This window comes from Etheostoma cragini, chromosome 14, assembly GCF_013103735.1.
Source record: "Etheostoma cragini isolate CJK2018 chromosome 14, CSU_Ecrag_1.0, whole genome shotgun sequence".
Taxonomy (NCBI): domain Eukaryota; kingdom Metazoa; phylum Chordata; class Actinopteri; order Perciformes; family Percidae; genus Etheostoma; species Etheostoma cragini.
In genome coordinates, this window is record NC_048420.1 from 24,428,097 (window position 1) to 24,429,723 (window position 1,627).

Consider the following 1,627-nt stretch of genomic DNA (forward strand, 5'->3'; position numbering starts at 1 on the left):
AGTGTGAGCGTGTTTGTGTGTGTGGTTGTGTGTGTGAGTGTGTGGATATGTGTGTGTGTGTGTGTGTGAGTGTGTGTGAGTGTGTGGATATGTGTGTGTGTGTGTGTGTGTTTGGCTGTGTGTTTGTGTGTGTGTATTTGTGTGTAGTATATAGGTCGCATGCACATACTTAGACTTTCATACATGCTTCGTTGTCCCTTTTATTTTATTTTATTATTTTTTTAATACAGAGACTTATTTTTGTCCAAGACACAAATCACAACTGCACTGAAATGTGTTTTTCTTGAGATAAAATAATAAAAAGATTTAAAAAAGAAAGAAAAGAAGAGACTAGACCACTTCGTAGGCGCGCGTTGACGTGGGACTATATTGTGTGGAAGCACAGCCGAAGCACAGCTGCATGGGCGCCGAGATATCACGGAGCAGCAGTGAGTCCTGGTCTAACACGGACCACGTGGTCTGGCGACAGCCAGTTATTGTTATATATATTATTATTTATTATTATTTTATTATTTATTATTATATATATTATTTATTATTATTATATATTATGATTTATTTTATATTATTATGATTTATTATTATTATATGATTTATTATTATATTATGTTTATTATTATATATTATTATACCTATTATTTATTATTATTATATTATTTATTATATATTATATGATTTATTATTATTATATGATTTATTATTATTATATATTATTATATGATTTATTATTATATTATATATTTTATATTATATGTTTTATTATTATTATATTATTTATTATTATTATATATTATTATATGATTTATTATTATATTATATATTATATGATTTATCATTATTATATTATTTATTATCGGGTGCATTCTGCGTTTCTCCCAGCTGACTTTATCACGCCGGACTGCACCTCGCGTCTCCTGCCATAGGATTCCATTCACTATGCTAAGCTAACTAGCGATTTTGGAGTTTCCATTCATTGGAAGCAACCTAGAGGATTCGTTGGAAAGTCAGAGATTTGGCCCGGTTTGGCCCAGTTTGGCCCCTTTACACTCGGAAAGACCACATCTAAAGAAGTGAAGGCAGGAAAAAGCCCAGTTTGGCCCGGTTTGGCCCAGTTTGGCCCGGTTTGGCCCGGCATTAGGAACTCAGGGTTAAAGGTGGAGGCGGTCGAGATCTTTCACTGTGAAGACGAAAACCAGAAACGGGTCAATAATCAAAGATTTAAGGATCGGGATCCGGGTAGCGGAGCGACGGCCAATCAGAACGTAGTGGCACGGCGTGCTCTGATGTCACTTCCTGTTCCTGATCCTGATGAGTTCTTTCACTTTCACAGTCACAAGACTCGTCAACGATTGGAACGTCTTGTGTCCCATTTAGGAGACAGGAAGTGTGTCTCAGGAGACAGGAAGTGTGTCTTGTGTCCCATTTAGGAGACAGGAAGTGTGGAATATTTGACGAAGTCTGATTGGTTGTTGAACGTGAAGTGATGTCATGGTGACGAGACTCAGATCAAACACTGAAGATGAAGAAGATGTTTGTGCGTCTACTTTAGTTACTCTACACATTAATGTTACTGCAAACAACACACACACACACACACACACACACACAGTAACACACACACACACAC

The 1,627-nt window shown here is 36.2% G+C and overlaps 1 protein-coding gene across 1 annotated transcript in view; it reads right to left on the minus strand.

The window, feature by feature from the left end:
- Positions 1 to 1,148: 1,148 nt before the first annotated feature.
- Positions 1,149 to 1,627, minus strand: part of LOC117957220 (putative protein TPRXL) — a 13,349-nt gene continuing 12,870 nt past the window's right edge. The window contains exon 3 of the mRNA XM_034892817.1: positions 1,149 to 1,177. Coding sequence (XP_034748708.1) covers positions 1,149 to 1,177 — 29 coding nt within the window. The remainder of the gene's footprint in view (positions 1,178 to 1,627) is intronic.